This window comes from Loa loa (genome assembly GCF_000183805.2).
Source record: "Loa loa unplaced genomic scaffold supercont3.285, whole genome shotgun sequence".
Lineage (NCBI taxonomy): Eukaryota > Metazoa > Nematoda > Chromadorea > Rhabditida > Onchocercidae > Loa > Loa loa.
This window is the reverse complement of record NW_018108465.1, coordinates 28,834-51,517: the sequence shown is the minus strand read 5'-3', so window position 1 is coordinate 51,517 and position 22,684 is coordinate 28,834. Positions and strand designations below refer to the sequence as shown.

At 30.6% G+C, this 22,684-nt stretch overlaps 1 protein-coding gene across 1 annotated transcript in view; it reads left to right on the top strand.

Moving 5' to 3' along the window:
• Positions 1-9,107: 9,107 nt before the first annotated feature.
• The window catches only part of LOAG_18384 (hypothetical protein), a gene marked incomplete at both ends in the record, with an annotated part of 19,704 nt that continues 6,127 nt past the window's right edge, over positions 9,108-22,684 (top strand). The window contains 3 exons of the mRNA XM_020451044.1: positions 9,108-9,227; positions 10,653-10,757; positions 14,109-14,295. Of these exons, the coding sequence (XP_020305210.1) occupies positions 9,108-9,227; positions 10,653-10,757; positions 14,109-14,295 (412 nt within the window). The remainder of the gene's footprint in view (positions 9,228-10,652; positions 10,758-14,108; positions 14,296-22,684) is intronic.

The window sequence follows — 22,684 nt, the reverse complement described above, 5'->3', positions numbered from 1 at the left end:
CAAATAAATTTCAAAGCTTATTTCAAATAAATTTATTTCAAATAAATTTCAAAGCTTATTTCAAAATAAATTTATTTCAAATAAATTCCATTGCATTGAAGAAATCCCTTTTAGACATTCCCTTACTTTTAATTAATATTTTAGATTCACAGAAATTGGAATTATTTATTTAGAAATTGAAATCATTTAGATTCACAAAAATTGGATTCAGATTTTAAATCCATAAAAAAGAAAATTCGATATTATCACTGTATTAACAGGAAGAAAATATATTATCAAAAAATTCAGTCCGTTAATTACTGTTAGTTGCTTGCAATTAGCAAAGAATACAGTTACTTAGGAGTAGATTAGATAAGGGGAGGGAGCAATCAACGAACGTTTCTCGTTACTTAATCTTGTGTGATTTAGGTTGTCAAACGTAGATGTTTTGCTGCAGATTCTTCTACTAGTAAATATTTTAATGAGGATTACAGATATGAAGTACTGAAATATTGCTTACATTTCAATTTGGAATTGTTTGGATTTCTCTGGTAAATATCCAGTATAAAGTAATCGTTCACACACGTTGTTTTATATTTAGGAGTGATAGCTAAACATAAACGTTTGCACACTGTCTAAAGCTTTTTGCACATTTCTATGGTACACGTGATATTTAAATTGCATTTTAATTGCATTTATTCAAAATTGTTCATCACACTTCAAAATGTTTTCTTAGCTTGTTAGTATTCAAGTAATTTAGTTTATTAACAATTTATTGATTTCTTTAGCAATTCAAATACTTGCGTTTTTTACTAGGCTTTTGCATATTTACTTTTTACTGTTACTCTTTTACTTTTCTACTGTAACTTCAAATATGTTTGTCAAGCTGACAGTAATTCCTTTTCTGCGTATATATACTGAATATTTCTCTCTTTTCACCATTGTGATATACGCTGAAGTAATTTTTTCACCTCAGACGTGTATCGAAGTGAATTTTTTCTGTCTCACTGACTGATTGAACGTAAAATGAGAATTTGTCTTGCTCAAGTCTTTTAGAGTAAAAATAAAAATAAACATTTGATAGAAATGCTAAAAGCGTAGAGTCCTCCTTCATGCTTAAGGAAGGAAAATCGGTGGTTTGGAGAGAGTGGAAATAATGTATATACGTGTGATGTATTTTGACGATGCCATCTCACATTCCACTGGTTTTTTTTTTTCCAATCCTCCCCTTGTGTTGAAAGCATTACACTACACCCATTCGTAGGATTTTTATGTTTTCTTCGTTTTACTGCTTTGTCCAAAATGCGACCATTTTATGGTGAATAGTTGAAATAGGAGAGAATTCCTATAAAACCTAACGAATTTTTCTTATTTTATACTTGTACATATGAAAGTATGGAACATTCGCAAGTAAGGAATGTTTTTGAATTCACGCAATTCTACTATCATCTTTCAGTTCATATATAATTGCATTAATTGCGAAGAACTAGATTATGTAAATCTAAGTAGTAGTAGTAATGATAGAGTTTCGGTATGAAAATCACCATACGTCATCTTGATAGTATCACCGACTGACAATTGAAGGGTGATTCTTAAGGAAATCCTTAATTGTAAAGAACAACCATTTCCGAATGTTTACGAACTGTAGCAGGTATTTAGCTAGAAAAAAGTTTGAATTTCTGTTTTAGTTTTATTGAAAGTTTTGAGATACTTTCCATTCTAGGTTTATTAATATTTCTAGGATAGTTGTCATTTTTATGGTATGGTCTGGTTGATGTTAAGTGTTCAATAGTTCAAATTTTATTCATCATCTCTATCCGGTAGTCGAAAATTTTGCACTTTTCGCTTCCTTGCAGTCGTTTCATCAATCAGTCATCGTCTACATTCATGTGGTTATTATTTACTATACGGTGGTAGAAAGTACAAAAAAAAAAAAAAAAGGGAGAGAGGAGGACAATGGATAGGTTTTTTCCTGGATGACAAAGTTCCTAGTATGATTCACAAATGTATACATACTGTAAAATATTCTTCCCGAAAATTTCCTCAGAAGTTTAGATCTCGAAGGAAATGGTAATTCTTTGTGGTGTTTGTGAGTAACATTATTCATTTTTTTTATTATTTAAACGTAAAAATATTGGACATAGGGTTGTGAAAGATTGATTCAAAAATGTTTTTTCAAATATTTCTGTCACGTGTATGCTAATTCTTTTTGCCTATGTTGTATTGTTATTCCTGTACTTAGTTGTTATAATTTATTCATGTAACAATTTGTTATATTCAGCGGTGCAGGTTTTGTTAATCTTAACTAGTTTGGGTTATTGGATAAATCACAGTGTTTATGAGTAGATGGCGAAATGTTGTTCCTGTTGTATTTTATAATCTTACTAATTATGAATATAAAAGTTTATACACTGAATGCTAAATCAGTATCCAAGTATTGCTAATGATCATAAGTTTTCTATTTCATGATACTTCTCTATAATCTGTTTGATATTTTAGTATCTTTAAGTGATGTTTTTAAATGGATTTTTCCCATTTGCTCTAGGAACTCGTCCTTCTCACGAGTGGTATGCTTTTTCGACTATGAATTATTATTCAGAGCTATACAATTTGTACATTTTAAAGTGTTGAAATCATTTTTCTTGTTCTGTTTTATCACTTTCTATTAGTGATATCAGCAATCAATATTATTATGCCATTTCTTCATCTCAATAACTCTTATGTTCTTGCATTATCGCACTGCACGACTTTGCATTCCTCCATACAAAGGAAAATCGTTTTTTCTTGCTTATATGTTATCCTCAAATGATTCATCATTTTAAGCGATGATAAGGACTGATAAGGACTCCTTCCTCATTTCCGGGTTATATACGTCTAGCTGCTTTTTTTTTGTTATTATTTCCTTATCAGTAATTAAACGTTTCTCATTGAGGTTTCAATAACCTATAATCAGGTCTCCCTGAATGGCATTGCTTCTTGCTCATTAATTTTTTCTTTTTTTTTTTTCCTGTTAGTAAGTATGAATTGTTACAGCAAATTCAGTGCCTTAATGCGCTTCAATTACCTTTATCAAAGTTTAGAAATGACGCCATCTTTGCCATTCGTGTTTCCCACATGGTTCATGTTTAAATTTGAAACTACTTTTTGTAAATTCAGTAAGAGATATCAGTTTCGGTATCCGATATCTGGATGCATTTATTACCCAGTGGCTTTTCTGGTTAGAAATAAAAAAAAGATTGATTTGTAATACTGTAGGATAACATCTACCATATTGTGTATTGAAATGTGATGAGAAATTAAGCTTACATAATACTTCATATTGTGCCATTTTATCATCAAATGCTAGTGAAAATGTGATCTTGGTCGAAATTCGATATAAGACATACCAGTAACAGTTGTCGAAGAATTTTGCGGAATTGTTTTTCTTGGCTTTTTTTTCGAACAGATTAAATGAAAGAGTGAGCGTTATGGGTCTTAAAACACTTTACAATTGCTCGTTCAAGTGAAAGTGGAATCGTTTTCTTCGCGGAGAAAAATTTTGTGGTTGATTAGAGTGACAGAATTTGAAATTACAAGCTTTGTGTTTTTTAGAAATAAATTTGAATGCAGTTTGGACGATGGTGCTTTTGCATTTTTTCAATTAACATTCGATAGGAAAATAAGTTTTTTTTGAGAAAGGATGATTGAAGGATTATTTGTAAACGGTAATGATTTGCAAAGTTTGACATGTAGATTTGGGTTTCGTGAATTAATTCTCAGAATTGTAAGCTTTTCCATATTAGCTTTTTTTGTTCATTGGCTTCAGCGATATAGTTTTTTTTTGGACATATTTGCTTTTTTTGCCATTAATGCATTTGAATTAACTTAACAGAATTGATTTAATTGACCGAAGATTTTTGTTTATTTTCCAATGTCGTCTTTTGCATATTTTTTTTTGTTTTTCAAATATTTCATCCCTTTTGAATTATTGAGAAACAGTATTTGTTTCATGAAAGAAATTGGATTTCATTTATTTTAAAATTGAGTTTTTTATTATTTGATGTGGATATATAATGTATGTGTTGCAGCACATGTGCAGGATTTGGCTGTAAGAAATAAGTGTCGTATAAAAAAGCTATGAGAAATGTTTTCAAGTAAATTATCGGTCGGTTGGCTGAATAGTCTGATCGGATTAAAAATAGACGAATAATCAAAGGTAGAAAAGGATAATTTTTTCTTTTATGAAGTTCAGCAGTTGTTATGTGAAAGAGAATTGAAAGAAGTTTCCGCAAGTAGTTGTAAGCATGCCCACTGCAACTAAATATGAAGAGAGATGAAGACTGAAAACTGATTTGTGACCGATTGGCAATTAGTAAATCTTTTAGCTTCACGTAAATTGGCTTACCTAAGAATTTGCTGAAAAATGCAATAAATCGTAGTATTGGCGGGGATAGAACAAAGCAAGAGATATAAGAATGAAAATTAGAAACATGTTCGTTCCGTCTATCGACTTTCAATCTTAGCAACATCTGGTATGTCTGTCTTAAGCATTGCAAATTTAATTGATAAAAGGGTAAAGAATACTGTCGGTCATTTATATCTTTTGTCAATTTTTTCTCATTTTACCTTTTGTAACGTGCACTGAAAATTCATAAATTTTCAGTGATTTTTTTTTTTATTTTGTATTTTTAATGGATTAAAATCATAACAAGGGCAACAATATTTCCCTTTCTTTAGCTGTATCATAATTTTTGAAAGTGTACAGTTGTTCGATAATTACTTCTAGTGCTCATGTTCTTGTATGCTCATAAACAGACAATACTGATTTTCTCAAACATTCATCTAGAACCGGTTTATTTACTGATGTATTAGTTTGTGGTGTAACTGTGTATATATCAGCATTTTTGTAAAATGAAAACAGAAAACACATGTTAACAGTAAATTGTCTTTATTTTTTAGTTTTATCTGTATTATTTCCAACAGTAATGTGATAATAACCTAATTAAATCACTCTATTAGAGTTTGCTTAATAAATTAGGACAATTCTGTCCATTATTTCGAGAATTAGGAATCCAACTTTTAGAACTTTTAGGACGATTCATTCTTGATAGGTATTGTGAATAATTAAGAAATATTTACGCATGCATATATTAAGACTTAGATTAATTATATGTATTACATAAAGCGAGCTTTTGTGAAAACGTTTGCAGTGCATTCTTCCTCCTCCGCCTCGTCCTGATAAAAATTGATAGCGATTATTCGGTCAACAAGATATCATTGTAGTTACTGTCGCAATATCAGGATCATTAATTGAGTGGTACAGAGAGCAAATGTATTTCATATGTGCAGTTGATACAGCTGTCGTTTGAATTATTGATGTGTCACCTGTTAAACAAATTTTTAGCTTGATGATGCAATGTTACTCATTGAATGTTGTATTGAGTATTTTATTCATTCATCTCTCTGATATCCCATCTGTTGGCCGATTCAATGGTTCTAAGAGGCTTAAATTTTACGAAAAACTCCAGTTTATTTTGACTATTTATTTCGTTATAGCTATTGTTGTTCCCATAAAAATCCATTGAAATTTAAACAATAAGAAAGAATTGCATAATTTTTGCATTCACTTCTGCCCTGTTCTTCAATTCAAGTGGTAAATTTTTGCATTCACTTCTGCCCTATTCCTCAATTCTCTATTGTTTAATATGCATTTATTTGTATTCTTGAAGCGTAGAAAAAAAAGGAAGGAGAAATGAGAGGGGATTGTGTGAAACGACACCGCATAATGCGCAATGATCGCACCTATCTTCTATTATCATCTCTTCGTTGTCTTATTGCCGTATACTTCATTCCGTTTTTCCGTAAACCAATAAATAGGAGAAATGTAATGTTTAAATTCTTTTGTGCTGTTATTTTCATTCTATCCTAGACTTTTTTATGAAATATCTGTCATTTGATAATGGTTATTGCTATGACAATGATGAGAGCAAATGTGGTAAAGTTGAAGCTGTGGCTTTCAATCTCCTTCTACACATAACTTCAGTATATATCGTCATCATTAACTTTATTGCTTGCTCAATTATCATCTCCATTAATCACTTAGTAATTAATTTGTTCATTTATTTCATCACTGTGAGGTAGGTATCGTTATGTGGAGCAATTTTTTCTTTTTTTTTTTGGTGCCAAGTAATTGCATATAGTGGTTAACCGTTGCTTGTATCATTCGAAAGGTCGATTGAAACGGCAGGTGACATTGATGGCCGGTTTAGGTATTGGATAGTGCGGGGTTTACGAGGCATTCAGCTCACGATCTCATGGCATTGACGACCGCCCGATTTTCGATGCACCCTCTGTTCATCACATTGCGCACATTTTTTGCTAAATTGCTTTTGTGATGTGTTATACTGTAAACCCATTCTTTTATTTTATTTGCTTCAACAACCATTATTCGTTTATTAATACTGGTATATTGTAGTAGTTGTTGTAGTAGTATTGAGGATTGTTGTTGTTGTTGTAGAAGTATTAGTATGAGAATACGATGTAAATATGAAAAGCAAAACTAGCAAAAAGTTAGTGTCAAATGAATATTGGTATAAGTAGAGGAAAGCTATGGCAGTATTGATGTTTCTTTTTTTTTTTTATTTCGTTATGATTATGGGGAAATTTCCATCTTTAGAATTTCCAGAAATTTTAGAGTATTGTTTCATTTATTATGCTAAGTAAGATATTCATTATAATGGCATTTATTATGCTAAAATAATCCAGTTTGTTAATTAGAATTTTGTTACTTTCTTTTTTTCAATTACTTTTATCAATTATTTCATTTGGAAATGGATAAACTCCTGTGTTCCTAATGACCAACTATATTTGTTGTATTTCATATAAGAATGGATGACAATGACAATGTAAGTTCTTGCAAAATGATCTTGTTTACTTGCTAAATTTTTGAGGTGAATCATGGCTATGACTGTTTCTGATGTGCATGCATGTGTGTATGTATATGTATGTGGGTGTGTGTATGTATGTGTATGTGTTTAGTAATGAAAACATGAATAGGAAGAAATTGATTTAATATGCGAAATCTAATGACTTCTAGTGTGCGAAAGATAAACATCCGTTTCAATGACGCATAACTCATAGACGACATGTCCAAAATTTCATTGCATGATGGAAGAGCCCGCCATTCTCAAGGTCGATGAAGAATTCGCTCGATTTATCTAAGCGCAATTATGAATAGAAGAATAAATTGAAGTAAGCTTTAACTAAGCAGGGGGTTATGTTATGTTTATGAAACTGATGATATATCTATAATATTTTTGTTATTGTAGGTGAAGGTGAGCGAATTTGGATAGATGGAATAATGCAAAGAGTTAAACTGCGTAATTGGCTTCGGTAGTTGTTACATGCAAATTGTAGAAGTGTGAAAGGATAGGGTATTATGCTCTTAATTCATTGTTAGGATAGCAATAATCATAGTACACTAGTATACTGAAATGAACTGTGAAATAAATTTCAGGGGAATAATTCACATAGTGAACCGTTTAAACTGTTTGTACTTTAACCTTTAGGTTAAAGTTACCATTAAATGGATGATGCTCATATATAACTTATATCTAGGTTACAGGAATATATCCCACTACAGACTGAAACTGTTCAAGATATAGGTTCATAATTCTTATATAATTAAATTGTTGCTTTTACTCTTGCAATAAAGTTTATGAATAAGTTAGTTTTCGAAAATTCATAATAATTATATGTCATGTCATTTTGGTTGCATTATGTCTATTTTTGGAAAATGTATTTGAAGAATTATCATTATCGAAATTTAATCAAATTCTCGCTCTTCTTCTTCTCATCCGTCTGACATCCCACTTCATGCGCAATTCTCGTTCACACAATTTGGTGACCGAGACTAAAAGCATTTGCTTCATTATTTCATCGGTACGGTATGTATTCCTAATCTCCATGGTAGCATTTGTACTATTTGTAGGATGATAGTAAATTTCTGGATCATTATGATTTCCTTTTCTTCTTCTGAAATCCATTTTTATCCTTAAAAGAGATAGCATTCGGGAGAATGTTGAACAAATAGTAGGAGTAGCGACAAAGAGAGAGAGTGAGAGAGAAAGCGAGTGGAATAATTTATTCATTTTATGGAAATTCTAGCAGTTTTTTTGAACTCTTCCTCTTCCTGCTTTGTTTTCTGTGCAATCTGAATCTTTCTCTTATATATGGATAAGAAGAATGGTAGACATAATATTCTTTCATTATTTATTATGAAAAAGTCGAATTTTCTTTCAGAAATTTTTAATACCGTTATATAAAATTCTTCTCCTAACAAACCTTTCCAGATTTCTGGATTTTATGCTTGGTTTTGTTTCGTAATGATATGTGGCATTTAAATCGGAGGCTGTCTGCTAGAAGATGGCTTCAGGACGGAAAATAAGGAAGTGGTTAATTTTGATGGATTTCCGCCATTCTTTGGTGCCAATTTTTCCCCATTTCCACAATTTTCTCTCCACTTTTCCGTTCCTTCATTTCATTTCAATCAAATTTTTGATGAAGTATACATTTATCGTAAAGTTGGAAACATTTAACTGCATTGTATATCTGAGAAATGTTAATTTTGATGACGAAAGAGAGATGTGAGGAAATATTCACCGTTGCGATCAACATCAACCTGATAGATAATAAATTTTTAATAGGATTAATAATAGAAATATCAATATGAATGGAATTTGTAGGCTTTGAAGTTCACGAGGTTAGTGACATAGGATTCAAATGACCTTTTTGCAATTTATTTTGTCATATTTCATAACTTCCAAAACTTCCTATAGTATTTAAATACCTTTCAAAGTTTTATCCATGCTATGCTTCTTTATTTATCTCCTCATCTGTAAATAAGGAATTAAATGAGAGATTTCATTCAAACACAAAAGAAATATGCGAATTGATTGATGAACGAACGTGTGCATGTTTCAATTAGACGAACATACCAACATTCCTCTCTTTGATGCTGGTTAGCTAAACCGCTATATTTCTGAAATAAATAGGCTAGTAAATTTTGTGTTTATATCAGTTTTCGTTTTTCAGCAATTGTACTTTATTAAAATATAAATTGGGATAGTTGTCGTAAACTTTGGAATTAAATGGTTGCAAGTTACGTATTTCCACATGGTGCTACGTCACCGACTACTGAAGCTACACTTATTTTATCTTCTTCGCCATCGTCTGTTGCTGCAATTGAAAAAACCAAGCAACGTCAGCAGGTTGGTGGTTTTTTGTAAACTTGTTACGATAGTATTATATTATCCAAATTAAAAAGAAAAAAGAAAAGGAAATCCTAATTTTATCATTTATGTACTCATAAAGGCTAACAGATAGGCTAATTATATTTCTTCAAAGTAGTGTTGTTTTTGTTATTGTTTCTTCCTAAACGATTACGATCATATTCAAAGTTTCATGCTTTAATAGGTGTTATTTCGTAATCTTTAATTATATTTCATCTCTATGATAAGAATAGAGTTATTGTGTTGTATGCTATTGGTGATGATGAAATACTTTATTTAGTGTATACACATGGGTATACATATGTTTGTTTATTGGTGGTATTATTTCGAAATTTGGTTGAGAAGCATCTCTGCTGTCAAAATTGATGTTTTCATTCTATTTATTTTTTTTATTTTTTGGTGATGAAATACCCTAGCCATAGAGTGAGTGAGTGAGTGAATGAATGGATGAGGTTATTGCTAGTGGAAAGATGCAAAATGGCTTTGTTCCATTGATATCTTCCATGTTATACGATGAACATGAGATGTTAATGTTGATGTTGATGATGATGATGATGATAGTGATGTGTATGAGGAGGAGTAAGTGAGACAGGTTTATAAATGCTGCAGATAAATAAATATGTGATAGTGAAATTGTAGTGTTTGCAGGGAAAAACGTCTTAACTTCTTTTTTTTTCATCTAGGTTTTATTCATTTTAAGTATTTTCAATTATATTCATCAGTATATTTATGAGAATTATTAAATTTCTTTTTGCAACCTTTTTATGGTGCCATTTAAATTTGGAATAAATAATGATAAACATAATTTGACTTACTGATCATAGTAGCAGTTTTCATTATTTATTCCAACTTCATATGTTCTTATCACTATGATTCTTCTTTCCATTTTCTGCAACATCTTACCGTGTTTTATTTTAACTGGCATTTATTGATGATTAATGTAAAGAAGATCACCTTATTTTAATTAGAAAAAAGGAATTGTAATTTTGATTATGTCGTATATATTTATGTTTTTACTGATCTAACTGCATTTAATTATTACTATTTTAATCTGCGTAACATTTGCGTTATGTTACAATTTTGGAAATTACCTGAATAGCTTCATTTTATTATTTTTTCGTTATTCATTCAGCGTTTTGTGTTGTTATACAGATAAGTGGAAACATGATGAAGGAATTTTTTCCCCTATATTTTGCATTGACAAAATGGGGAATATGATTATTTTTAATTGCTATTGCTTATCATTAAAAAAGGAAAGAATTTTCCGAAAATATTTGGTGATTTTGTGTGTCGCATCTATATGTTGATCTTTATCAATGAGCCATATGAGCTTTAGTCTCGATATCAAAATAGAGAGGAAGTGAATTTGTTTTTCGTGGAAAAATTGATGTGTAACATTTTCAGGCAGCAATGCTTGATGCATGGTTAGCAATGCATGGCGATAATCTTTACCCTTGCCGAGAAGAGAAAGAACGCTTAGCAAAAGACATGTCGATGACTTATATACAGGTTTTTTTTTCAGTCTTTTTTGTTTTTTTTTTTTAAATTGTTGATTATTTATTGTTCCTCGTGATTTTAGACATTGAATAAGGGCGGTGGTTATTCGTTTTCCTGAATGATGGATCATTTGGCATTTTTTTTTCCCCCCCTTTGAATACACAGATTTCTTAGATTGATAATTTCATTGATTCATCATAAGTTGTGTTGAGTGTTTTGCTGTGATACTTGCAAATCTGTTGCTTTTTTTCTTCCTTCTGAACTTTTCTCATTCATATCTTAAATGAATTTTCTTTTTTTTTTCATGATGACTTATGTGGCAATCAGTGAAATTTGCAGCTTGCAGGCTTCCTCTTTTTTTATCATTTAATTTATAAAAAATAAAATGTAATATCTTTTATAACATAGCTTTTAAACTTAGTACCAATCGTTTGCAACCTGAGCACACTATACTTGTATAAAATAACATTCAATCATATTACACGTTTGTAATTTTTTCTTCTCTACCGTAATACTACTTGTTTTCCGTTATAATCCTTAATTCACAAGTGCAGTTTTAGTTTTTTGATTTCAATTTCTCCCTAGCTTGATCACATTTGAGTATTAATCGATTTTTATTCTAATTCTTTTTATTTTATTTTATAGAATTTGAACTGAACAGTGGTTATTTTAGCAATTCAGATACTATTTTGAATATTATTATGAGTATTACCGCGAATGTTATTACTATAGTTACTATTATTGCTGCCAATATCAGTGTTACTACTACTACTACTACTACTACTACTACTATGCTACTATTATTACTATTACTACTACCTATTGATCATAGAAGACTGAAAGCTGAATTTTGATGTAAGGTAGAGTGTATGTTTACCATATATTTCCCATGCATATACTACGTGGGAGTGCTGGGATATCGATAGGTTGCCAATGGGAGGAAGTGTTTTATTATTTACATTTGCAGTTTGCGAAAAAACGTTGGCTTGCATTTGCAAATGTCTCATCTTTTGCGCCATTCAGCTGCCTTTCTCTCCTTTTCTCATAATCATCCTTCTTCTCACCTGTTTCAACTCTTTGTTGAGTTGCAGTAAACATCAATTTATTTGTGCATTTTAGTGTCTAAATTATAAAATTTAATATTTTATGTGGTTGCTAAATAAAGTGAACTATATAAAGATGGTTCTTAAAATAGGACATATTTATTTATCTTCTTTTGTTTAGCTTTTCAAGAATTATTCTGGTATTTTCGATAGCAGAATATATAATAGTAGGATGGGAGGTGTTTCGATGGCAAGAAATGGATTGGAATAGAATAGGAGTCTAGACTAGGACTAAAGTATATATAGTCGAACTGTGTATTGTGAAATGTTCCTCCATCGGGCAAATATTGGTAGGATGTAGAGCTGAAAGAGGAAATCAATTAGGACATACTTTGTAGTAGGATTCATATAGATAATAAAGCGCATATGAATAAATAAATATGTATAAAAGAAACATGCAGTTTTTGTTATACAGCAAATGCCAAAATATCAAACTGATCATTTTGAAGGAAAAAAAAAGGGTCTAAAATGAAAAGACGAAAAGTAGAACACCCAATATATGAATCGATATGAGCATCTCATTCATTTTCTTTTTACTTTCCTTTTAATTTTATTGGCATTTTTTAGAAATGAATCAGTATGTTTGAATATTTTATGAATGAAAACAGAATGTATTTTCCTATTTAATTTGGCAATTTTTTGTATTCATTCTATTGGTAGTCAACAGTTCCTTTTTCTTTTCCTTGTTTTTCCTTGTTTGGAAGATGATGTTAAAAAAAAGTTTTGAACTAATAAGAAAGAGGAAGAGAGAGAGAGAGGGGAAGAGAGTAATGAGTTCTATTATTGGAATAATTTTATATGATAGAAGTGAAGATTAAAAATACAAGTAATAAATAGTTATTAAGATGAAATGTAATTACTAACGTATAAACAGAGTTATAAATATGTTTGATATTAGCATTATATCCTAAATGAATGTTTATTTGCTAGATATTTTACATGTTGTAATGTTTCTATTAAGATATTTTGATCATTTGGTTTTGTTGTATTTATTACCATACCCCAAACCCAAACTATTGTTATCTGGTGTTATCATCGCTAAAAATGATCGTCATGATAATATTACAGAACCGAGTAAAGAGAGGGAGATATTGAGGAGACAAAGTGTATGTGTATGTATATGTATGTGCGTGTGTGACCATTGAACTATAATACTTCGAATAAAAAGAAGATTGTTTGTTTTTTGATTGCTAGAATTGTTTGGATCGTTTTTGAGAATAGTTTAGCTAGTGTATGATTGATGGAGGTGAATTCGAAATGTTTATTCAAATATGGATGTAAACTAATGATTTTCTTGCTTGGTGGTGTGGTATTTGAGGTAAGTTAAATAGGTAATGCTAGTGTTTACTGGTGAGTATGGTGTAGATGGAGAAAAGCGGAATTAGGAAGAGAAATAATGTGGTAATCGTAATAATTTAAGTAAATGTTCATTAGGTCATTTAATTAATTGTTAGATCAACGAAACATTAAATACAAACTTCGCTCGATTAATTGAAATAGCTTTTAACATTGCATTTGTTTCGGCAGCGAGCTATTTTCGAATTTGTGACCTCAACTGATATTTGAGGTCATTGCCAATTGGTTGGTTGATGTTTCCTTAATGGAAAATGTGAATCCTCAATGAGAAATGACCTTGGTCTAGAGAAATATAGAAATTAGGAAGAATGGTAAGTGCATTTACTGGATAGATGCGTATTTATGTCCTTTTTACACTGATAATTTCAGTGATTTTCCTAGTCCTTATTGGTTGTCGGTTATTTTATTTTGTATTGTAAAAAAGACTCACTACTGTTTTCTCATTTTGAAGTACTACTTGATTATAGTAGACTATTTAAGTAATCACTGCATGTTTGGGTTGCAACACATGATTATTCAGATCTTGCATCATATCAGTAAACAACAATAACATTTGTCCTATTTAAAGCTGTTTGAAACTCCTTGCTTACTGATTAAGCTAAACATTTTTTTTTCTTTTTTGAAGAGTAGAAGCGAGATTTTTATCACTTCGTCATTTCTTTGTCCAACAAATCGGACAAAATGTCTCATTTTTACATTGGTTTTTTTATTTTTTAAATTTAGGATGTCTCTTGGGTTTCAGTACAACTTGATCTTCGCCATTGTTTGGATTTTTCTGAACTTCATATGAAATTTGGTTCTGTTGGAATGAGATCTTTTCGTAGATATCGTTGTTGGATAACGAAATACTGTTAGCTTTATATTCCACTTTTCATGTTTGTTTTTTCAAATCTTTAACTTTCAGGTGAATCGCTGGTTTGCAAATCGACGTCGTAAGCAAACGAAACGTCGAAAGACTGAAGTTGAGTCCCCTCGATCACTTACGATACCGTCATTGTCATCCTCTGTTGCTGCAATAAATAGACACAATTCATTGACTGGGTTATTGGAATCAGAGCAGAATCCGAACTGGCTATCAAAATCACCACTTGGTTAGTGTTTAAGGGATTTCTTAATTTTGATCCTACATTTTACTATCCACTATCATGAAAACTGATCAATTTAGGGGAGGTTTTTTTTCTAAAAAGAAAATGAAAGCATATACCATAAAGCGTTTCATTTTCTATTCTTTATTCGCATTTAAACACTAGACTCTTCCAATTTGTATAGTCATTAGTATGCTGACATTTTCTGGTGAAAAATGGTGGTTGCAGTTTTGTACTTTATAAGACTGGAGCTTCAGATGTTCATAATTATATAAAACACCTGAAATGTGTCTTATTGATGGAGGTACAAGACAATATTTGAATAATATTTAATTTCATTATCCGAGAGGTATGGGAACTTTACTTGTCGTTTCTTCCTTTATTTTTGATAATTAGTTCCTCCTTTTTCGGGAAAATAGAAGTTAGGACTGAAATAGAACTAATTTAAGTTGTCCAATGACTGCAACTAATATGGACACGTTTGGCAGTGGTTAACAATCTGTTTTTGTTATTCCTTGTTGTATCATCCTAAACGGTAAAGCAGGAAATTTCTGCGAAATAAAATTAGAATCTAAATCAATTCAACTGAAGAATAAAAGTAGTACATAACCGTTGTATTTTGCATTACAATGATCTCTGTTTCCTAAGAAATACCGTATGGGCTATAATGCTATATGTAACCCTTTTGTTTTGAAATTTTGCAATAAGAATTTGTGGATATTGGTTTTCAGGAGAAGGGGTGAGGAGAGTATTGAATGGAGTCCTAATAGCTTCATCCAAATTTAATATTGGAACTAGATTTTGTCACGCTTAGAAAAGCCTGATTAAAGAGACATTATTTTAGCAATAGTCGCTGATATTAGCCTGTCAGTGCCATCCATTTTTTAATGCTTTTGCTCTTCTTGCTGATTATTTCGCGCTTTGACTCTTTGAATACATGTATAGATATATATGCATGTATGTGTGTATGTGTGAATGTGTCTGTGTATGTATGTATGTGTGTGTGTGTCTGTGTATGTATGTAGAGAAGAAGGAAGAATTAATGTGTTCGAAGCATTTCAGTTTGATAGGGGGCTTATATTTGCATATTGCATTTTTGGTATCTGTATCATAAATGAGAGATATCAGTAAATAGATAACATTTTCTATGCACTAGAAGTTATATGGTTAACAATACACTCCGTTTTTATTGTTTGTTATTTAGTATGTCCAGAATAGATTTTCCTTTGGTGTTAATAGAAAGCTATTGCTAATCGTTTTCCGATATTTTATCACTACTACTCCAACTGTTCGGGCAGCTATTTCATTACCGCAATAGTTGTTACGGTAATCATCTAAAGCTTTCGTTTATTTTTTTTCATGTCATTGTACCAAATATAATGCGACAACATGACGTTTATTTTTGTGATCATACTTGACAGTAAAAATATTTCATTTACATCAGAGTATCAGTCATTTTATTCCCCTAAAATTGGCTGCCATAAATTTCTTTATCACCGCTTGATAAACTTTCAAATGTTACTTTTTATGCCATCAAGCTTCCTAATTGAAAATGAGGTAAGGATTTGATGTGATACTTCGGTTTGGGTTTGGGTTTGTAATGATGATTATTTGTAGAGTGCGCAGGTTACTCATTTTAGCTGTTGCCATGGACGACCATTTCTCCTGTTTAATTATTTATTTTTCTTGTTATGTGCTCATCCTTGAAATACGTATTTCAGTTCACGTAGAAACATATTCCCATACTAATCTTTTATGTAATATAGCAACCAAAAAAAAATATAAACGAAGTCATTACCGATTCTCCTATTTAATTAGATTCTTGATGCTTCACAACACTCAAAATTTAATATTCATGTAAACCTTGTAAAGTTTCTTTAAACTCAATTCAAATTGTTTGATTGCATGCATGCCGCAGATATGTGGTTTTTCATAGAATTTGAAATTTATCGAGAAAATAATCCTGTACATATTTATTATATTTTATATCACCTTCTTTTCTCTTTTACTTTTAAATTAGCATCGTTCTAAAAGTTTAGAGAAAAAAAGAAGAAAAATTGGACTTTAGCATAAATGTAACAAAAAAAAAAGAGAAAGGTATGAAAAAAAAAGACAAATCTTACGCAAAAAAGGATCAGAGGGAAAAAAAAAGTGTAGTGAAATTTTAAACCAACTTCCGGAATTAATTAAAATTTCCACTGTTGTCCAAGTATTGAATTCACGGACTATACATACTCATTGATGCAAATTAGAGTAGAAACTAATTAAATCAGCGGAGAATAAATGGGACAGCGACACAGAGATTACAGCTGTAGCGTTAATAATTGGGGACAATGAATGACAACATAAAAAAGGTGAGTGAATGTTCGAAAATGAAACATGGAAATTATAAATGGCGCAATAATTTGAAATGTTTGTAAAGTAAGGCAAGTTATTGTATATTTGTAAAGATGTTAAAAAAAAAAAAGAATGCTATCTTCTCTCTCTATGTGCCTTTCGATCTGCATGCACTTTCCTTACGACCATTAATTAAAAATAACTTTGGATGTATATATCTCATAGATTTTAGCAAGAATTATGAAATGGAACTAGAGAAACTGAAGGCGTATGTAAGGTTTAATTATAAGTTTTACAAGGAGACATAACATTACTTGCGAAAAAAAAATCTAGAAGAAAGCAAAGGTCAAGGTTTTTGCTTAACTGTAAACTGTTATTGGTAAATAAATGTTATTAATGAAAGCAAAGCCTAAGGCTAAAAAACTAAGGCTATTATTCTAGCAAGAGTATTGTGTAATAAAAGAGTGTTGCTGAGTTTTTGAAATATGTCAACTGAATATTGGTCATCTTTAAAAAATTGTCTGGCACAAGGAAGCATAAGCAGAATAGCAAAAGTTTTTCGGATAGTAAAATGAATTCCTTTTCTTGCTATATATGCACACACACATACATACACACACACACACACACACACACACACACACACAGAGATAACTACTTGTCTTTGTTACTTTGTTTATTTTTCCTTTTTCAAACTTTTTTATCCTCTTTCATTTTTTGGAATTCTTTTATTGGTAGAAGCAGAATATGTTTGAGTAAATTTACGAATTAGTACAGTAGAGTAAGAAGAGAGGAGAGGAAAAGAAGTGAGAAATTTTATCGTAAGAAGGAAAACTTGCTATTTTTAAATTTTTAGTTTTTTTGTTTTCGTCTTTAAATGATTTGAAAAGATAGCAACATTTTCACGAAGTGAAAGGAGGACCATACTTTGGGGAACTTTTTTCCTTCAATTCTTCTGCTCTTGAATCAATTAAGTCTTGAGAGAGAGAGGGGGAAAGCTATACTTGACTTTAAAACATCTGGGTATATTTACTTATACAGTATCTTGTTTAGCTGATCCAATAAACATCCTATCGAGATGCTATCAAGGATTTTAATAAAAATTAGCTTAAAAAAGAAAAAATTTGGTAAGGGAAAAAAATAGCAAAAAATCTTTCCTTTTTTAGATTTGCAATGTTCCTGATGGGAATACTTGAATTCCTAAATTGCCAAAGCTCTAAAAATTCTAACCTGAATTAAATAGGTTCATATTTTGTCCAAATTTTTTAAGTCCTTTTTTGTAATACTGTAAATTTTAATTTTCAACCTTAATTCATGATATGTGAAATACTGTTTTTGAGATTTCTAGTTATTTTGGATCAATCGAAATTTTCAGCACACCTTGTTTAGACTTTTGCAGGTGGATTAGCAGTGGGTAATAAATGCTAGTAATGGTAGTAGTAGTAGAGTAGTAGATAGTATTGGTAGTGAAATATAAGCATCAAAATAATCGAATAGCTTGTAAAGAGGAAAGCTTTCCCACTGATGTGCTAACAGGTAGGATTAACAGCTGTTGTTGGTGATGACGGTAGATCTCATCTAAAAGATCGACCAGATGTTCAGTTCCTTCTTTTTTTCCTCTCTCTTTGTCTCGTCATTTAGGAGTGATTAGTTTGAAGGAGAGGGGGAGAAATGATTTCTTTAAGGGATTTCAGAATGGAAATCGGATTTTTCCATCCTCTTCCTCAAGGGATTTTATTGAATGCAAACGATAGAATAAAAGAAATATCTTGAAAATTACTAGTATTTAATAGATTTTTTCTGCTTTATTATGTAACAGTTTGATTAGCATAATGCTTAATAGATTCATAGCAATGTTGATGATATTGATTGGTGATTTAAGGATTTGGGGATTTGGTAAATTCCCGAGAATTTGAACCAAATAAAGGTCATATGTTAATGTAACAGCAGTAACTCAGAAGTGAAGATATGATAAAGTTTCCATCATAAAGGAGTAAAATTTGAAGTGACAACTGTCTCCCTTTCTCTCTCTTTCTCTCCCCCTCAGTTTTATCGATTATTGAGATTATCAAATGTCACAGCCAATACTCGTACCACATCTTTCGTAGGATAATGAAATTCGAAATTTTAACTTAGGTAAAACGTGGAGGAAGATAGTGAAATTGAGGGGAAAGAAAAGTAAAGGAGAGTGAGAGGGAATGAGAGGTAGCAAAATTGGATATAGTAGAAGAGGGATTAAAGGAGAAGGAAAAGAGAAGCATTGTAAGAGTGATGAGTTTGTGAGGAAATGAGGTTATAAGATTAAAGGTCAATGGATAGTTGTAACATTGCGAGGAAGGGTAATGAGGTTGAAAGATAGATAGTAAAGTGGAAGATGGGGAAAAGTAAAGTGTCGGTTGCTTTGTTGACGGTATTATGTTACTGATGGAAGTGGTAGTAAAAACGATGACAATGATGGTCATTACTTTTTTGAAGGTTTTTCGTGTGTTATTGGTTGAGATGATGATGATGATGATGATATGATAGTGATGATAATGGTTGTGGATTATTTTAATAATAACTTTCGGACTTCACACTAACAATTGCATTTCTTATACGATGATGTGAATTTTCTCTTCGTTCCTCATAACTAATCATCTTATCACTTATAATAAAAAAATCAGGAAAACAGAACCGAGATAGTCTTAATTTATTATTTCATGCATTCTTTTTTTTCAGTTTGTTTGCTGTTAAAATGAATGAATTTGGGAAGCTCTTATGTTTTGTTAGGCTGCAAGTTAAGAGTCATCATTAAATGTTTATCATTAATGATAAATAAACATTTGTTAACTTTAAGGTTCGATTATATAATATATCAAATGAAGCTTGTAAGTATTAAATGTTATTATGAAATATTTAACTAAGGCATATAAATTAGTTAAGGTTTTTCTCTTTTTCATTTCTCACTTAGGCTTTTTTTTTCCACTGTTATACTTATCTGTCTAGTTTATATTTTGATTGAGGAAAAAAGTCATAGGTCAGATTTCTTTTTTTTTTTTTTTTGAAAGACTTCATCCTGTGTTTCCTCTGCTATTTCATTTTCAAAATGTCTTAGGAAGCTATAATGATTTGCGCGCTCTATAAGCATAATGTTAGATAGTTAAGTCTGTATGTAAAAAGATAGCATATATTAGTGATAAGCATTTAGATTGTTCTTAGATATATACTTGATAGAAAATGAGGAGATTGGTTTAATGATAATGTATCCAGCTGTTTATTCTAGATAGAAAAAGGAAAAAAAAACAAAGACAGAATTGATTCTATGACTTATTTTTAAATATACTCAACATTTGTTTGATGAAATTAATGATTGATATTTGTATTTTAACGTTAATTATTTCGTTTCTTTTTATTGGTTTTTTTTTCCATTTGACAATTCTAATTAATCAATTATTTTCTAATGATTCATTCATTTTTGAGAATATTACTGTGTGAGCGATTTTAAGCATGTCTTTTTTTTCCTTTTGTTCATTCGAAAAGAATTGATGTGAAGCAAAAATTTTTCCCACTTGAAATTAGAGATCCTCCACCTCAAAGAGACACTTAATGGGATCGAGTCGAGTCGGGGGAAAGAATGAAGTGAATGGGAAGGGCAGTATTTCCGTCTCCTTTCCGCCTATTTTATTCTGTCCTTTTTTTTCTCGTCCAACTACAACACGAAATGACTTCTTTCAATTGCTCCCAAACCTCGTCGTCCTTTTTACCTTTCTCCATATGTGACGGCTATCGTCGGCTCGGAGTGGTCATTGTATGCTCATTTTCATTCCAAATCGGGAAGGAAGAGTGAAGGAATGAATGGATCGATCTAGGCGAGCCTTCTTATTTTCATTTCATTCTTTTCATTTTTCTCTGCTTTCTTTTTTTTCACTTTTTCTCTTTCTTTTCTCCTACCACATTATTTCATGTGCTTTTTTTTTTTCTCTCTTGTCCATTCCATTGTTGGATAATCATTTATACGTTAGTGTAGCAAGCATTTCGTTAAATTTTAGTCGATTTGTTTGTTTCTCATCCTTTCACGAGAAATACTCAATTAAAACTGGTCCTGGTTATTTTCCAATGTTTGTTTATTAGTTATTTGTTTACAAAACAGGTTGAAACGTTAACCTCTGTCATAGTTTTTTTTTTTTCTTTCTTTCTTTTGTTTATTTTTGAATGGATTTACGTTGTATTGCGGAAGTGAAGAATAAGAAAAGACTTAGTTGTAAACATATAACGGATATAAACGAAATTTGATTTACCCAAGAATAGCAATGATCAGTACTAGTTAGATGATTGGATTGTATCGCTAGTGAATTCATCGGAGGATTATTGATAGTGACAAAGAATTAGCTATGCATAATAAAAGTAGATCATTTTTTCTTTCTTTGTTTTCTTTATTCTTTCGTATTTTATTATGACATTTGAGTAATTATAACCTTGACAAGTAGATTATTGAAGTTGATTTGCACTTTTTTTAAAAAAGAAAAAAAATTGGATTATAAGTTTAGCTTTACCATAGCATGGCTGTATGAGATGTGTGAGAATACGGGGTAAAGAAAAGAATTAGGTTTTTGTTTAGCATTAAATATTTGTGAATCAAGGTTTGTATCTGTATATCTTTCCGTTTATGCTGTTATTGAAGAATTAGATGAATTGGAAAATCGATGAAATTTGCTGATCGATTACAGTGGTTTTGGTGGAGTTGTTGAATTCTTTAACATTGCATTTTTGGCAATTTCAAATTATTGCATTTGTTATTTTTATATTTGTCTATTTTTATAAATAAACAAAGATCACAAATTAATAATTTGTTTCTCAGATTATTATTTGTTTCTTTATGCAACACCAAAATACATCGATTATTTATTTTTCACATTGATTACTCCTCGTATGATAACATTTCTCATAAATTCCATCCCAAGAATCTTTTCCAAATGTGATGCTAACTAATTTGTAGGTACAGAACTTTTACGCCATACATTATATTATTATCCTTGTGATTAATATATTTACTCCATGTCTCATTCATTTACTTCCTTATTCTTTACTTTGGTGGACTATAATTTCTTTACATCTATCCCATCCATTCATCTCCTTTAAGAAATTGTAGTTAAAGATTTTTTTTAAAAGCAATACAAATAATGATTTGTATTTAGGTTGTCTTGAAATGATCGTAATAGCTTGCTAGGTAGCTCATTACACTCATAAAATTCGAATTTCATCGCATGTTTAGTAATTTGATTCTTTTAAATTCATTTGCGTATGTATGTATGTATGTGTGTGTCCATGTGTGTTTCATTATGATAAAGTAATGCAGGTAGGTTTTTAAATTGCTTTAATCTAGAATATAGTTTGTTGAATACATGGAGGTGTTTTTTTCTCCCCCTCCCCTCCACCTAACGTGCTGAGCGAATTTGTTGTGAAGAAGACGGAAGCAAACGTTAAGTTTAATCCATGTAGATGTGAATGTTGTTAGACAGTTAAAGAGTCATAACTTTCATGATTCCTTCATGAATTCAATCTAATATATCTTATGATTTTTTTCTTTATACCTTTATTACTCGAATTGTTCTCATGAAAGGAAACAGACGATGGAATGGTTGTAAATGATAAAATTAAAAAAGGAAGGCTATTTTCATCCCCAACGATGTCATTTGTTAGCCTTTTCTAAATTGAAAAATTTATTACCATATATTAAATACAAATGTCATTTTTATAATAATTGAAATGCCAAAAGGTTTTATTTTTCATCATTAAAAAAATATATCTTTGTTATTTATTATCAGCGTTATTATCACCAATGTTTATATGTATGATTACTGCTGACATCAGTGTTTATGTCAGTATTTTTTTTTTGTTTTTTTTTTTTGTTTTTTCTTCTCTACGCATGTTTTGTTTTGTGTAATTTAGTATTGATTAATTTTCCTAAATTACTACAGATATATATATATGTATATATATATATACTTATTCACACACACACATACACACACACACGCACGCACCGATCTTATTATTCTATAAGTGGTTGTTTTTGGCT